This window comes from Pteropus alecto, unplaced genomic scaffold (assembly GCF_000325575.1).
Source record: "Pteropus alecto unplaced genomic scaffold, ASM32557v1 scaffold96, whole genome shotgun sequence".
Lineage (NCBI taxonomy): Eukaryota > Metazoa > Chordata > Mammalia > Chiroptera > Pteropodidae > Pteropus > Pteropus alecto.
Window position 1 is genome coordinate 1201596 of NW_006438979.1, and position 567 is coordinate 1202162.

Consider the following 567-nt stretch of genomic DNA (forward strand, 5'->3'; position numbering starts at 1 on the left):
GCATCTGTCTCGCCGGCTTCTCGTTCGGGATCAGTGACAACTCGTACGTGACTCTGTGAGGGACGCGAGGCGCGAGCCAGCACCGGCCGTGTGTGGACCGTTAAAGACCGAGCTGGCTTCTCGGGGACGCGGCCCAGGCCGGGGATGCCCGCGGCTCTGTCACCGACGACGCGTGTGGCTCCTGTCCCCACCCGGGCGCCCGCAGGCGGCTTCGCTGCAGGAGGGAAGTGTCTCGATGCCGCGCTTCCCGGGGCTCAGCTCCCGGGCCCCATCCTCGTGCCCGATGTCTGCACATCGGTCCGTGGTGTGCGGCCGCGTCCCCCCTCGGGGACAAACGGAGCCCTTGCCCCCGGCCCCCTCCCTTCCCGGATCCCGTGTCCCCGGCACAGGCAGCCACGCAGCGAGCACCTGCCTCACCAACGCCCGCCCACCCCCAGCTCTGCAGCCGAGAGGGGCGAGGCCCACGTGGCCGGAACGCACAGATTTCGTCCTCGGAGACCCCGCCTGAGCCTGACCGCGGACTCCGGACCTCGGTCTGCGTCTGAATCACATTGGGACTTAAAGATG

At 69.7% G+C, this 567-nt stretch overlaps 1 protein-coding gene across 1 annotated transcript in view; it reads left to right on the top strand.

Moving 5' to 3' along the window:
• The window catches only part of CRLF2 (cytokine receptor like factor 2), an 11534-nt gene extending 10989 nt beyond the window's left edge, over nucleotides 1–545 (top strand). Inside the window, exon 9 of the mRNA XM_025049766.1 lies at nucleotides 390–545. Coding sequence (XP_024905534.1) covers nucleotides 390–545 — 156 coding nt within the window. The remainder of the gene's footprint in view (nucleotides 1–389) is intronic.
• Nucleotides 546–567: the final 22 nt, after the last annotated feature.